Below are 893 nucleotides of genomic sequence, written 5' to 3'. Positions count from 1 at the left end.
CTATTTGTTGGAGGACTTTGGCTTCCAGAGGATCCATGCGAAAGTGATGCACAGCTTGAGGAACGCAGCGATCCAAAGAGCTCCAGCGAATCCAACCCAAGACTTTGACAAGAAACCACCAGAAACAGCGCCGGCGAAGAGAAGTACAGCTCCAGTAGCCCTTCGGTTTCGATCGGCATTGTCATTGATAGGTGCAGTGAAGAGCTTTGCGTCGCTCATCATGTCGCAGTACAAACTTGTCAGGACGATTGTAGGCATGGCGTTGTACTTGAGGACACGGCTGGCGACAATCTGGCCTGCACTCTGGAAAGCGAGGATGATAATGGCAGCGTAGTCAGTTGCTGGGAATGAGTCCTGAACTCTCTCGATAATCCAGCCATTCTCGTGCACTGTTTCCCGACCGTGGGGGTGGTTGTAGACTGCGCCGGTCGTAGCGAGGATAGCGACAAGACCAGTGAGAAGAGCCTGGATGAGGAATGACGTGATAAGGACCCAACGCTTCTGAGGTCCGAAAAATCGATGGAAGCTGGAGAAGAACAGAGCTCCAAGGGCAAAGCAGACAATGGCGAGAAAACAGCGAGACCATGCTTTCCCAGGAAGGTTTTCGGGTTGATGACTGACGCCTAGACCAACAAAGATTGTGTTTCCTGTAGGATGTGAGTTTGAAGTTTGAGATGTGAATTGAGAGACATGAACTGACCTGTTTGCATACTGACGAAACAGCCGTACATGTTGAATGCAGCGCTGTCAACGAGACCAGCCACGAAGAAGCAAATGAGAAGCAGAATATCACCCCATCGCGTATCAATCTCTGTCGTGAATCTGCTGACCACAGGGCTCTTTGTCTCTCCCTTTGGCCCAGCTTCGGGGTTATCGCTACCAGAGTCGGGCAT

The 893-nt window shown here is 51.2% G+C and overlaps 1 protein-coding gene across 1 annotated transcript; it reads right to left on the bottom strand.

The window, feature by feature from the left end:
• On the bottom strand, positions 1-893 carry J7337_005088 (uncharacterized protein; the record flags this gene model as incomplete). Its single annotated transcript, XM_044822771.1, has 2 exons — positions 1-647; positions 701-893. The coding sequence occupies 2 exons, from the start codon at positions 891-893 to the stop codon at positions 1-3; spliced, it is 840 nt and encodes a 279-aa protein (XP_044681262.1).

This window comes from Fusarium musae, chromosome 4 (genome assembly GCF_019915245.1).
Source record: "Fusarium musae strain F31 chromosome 4, whole genome shotgun sequence".
Taxonomy (NCBI): Eukaryota; Fungi; Ascomycota; class Sordariomycetes; order Hypocreales; family Nectriaceae; genus Fusarium; species Fusarium musae.
Note: the sequence above shows the minus strand (reverse complement) of the source record. Positions and strands in the feature narration are given on the sequence as shown.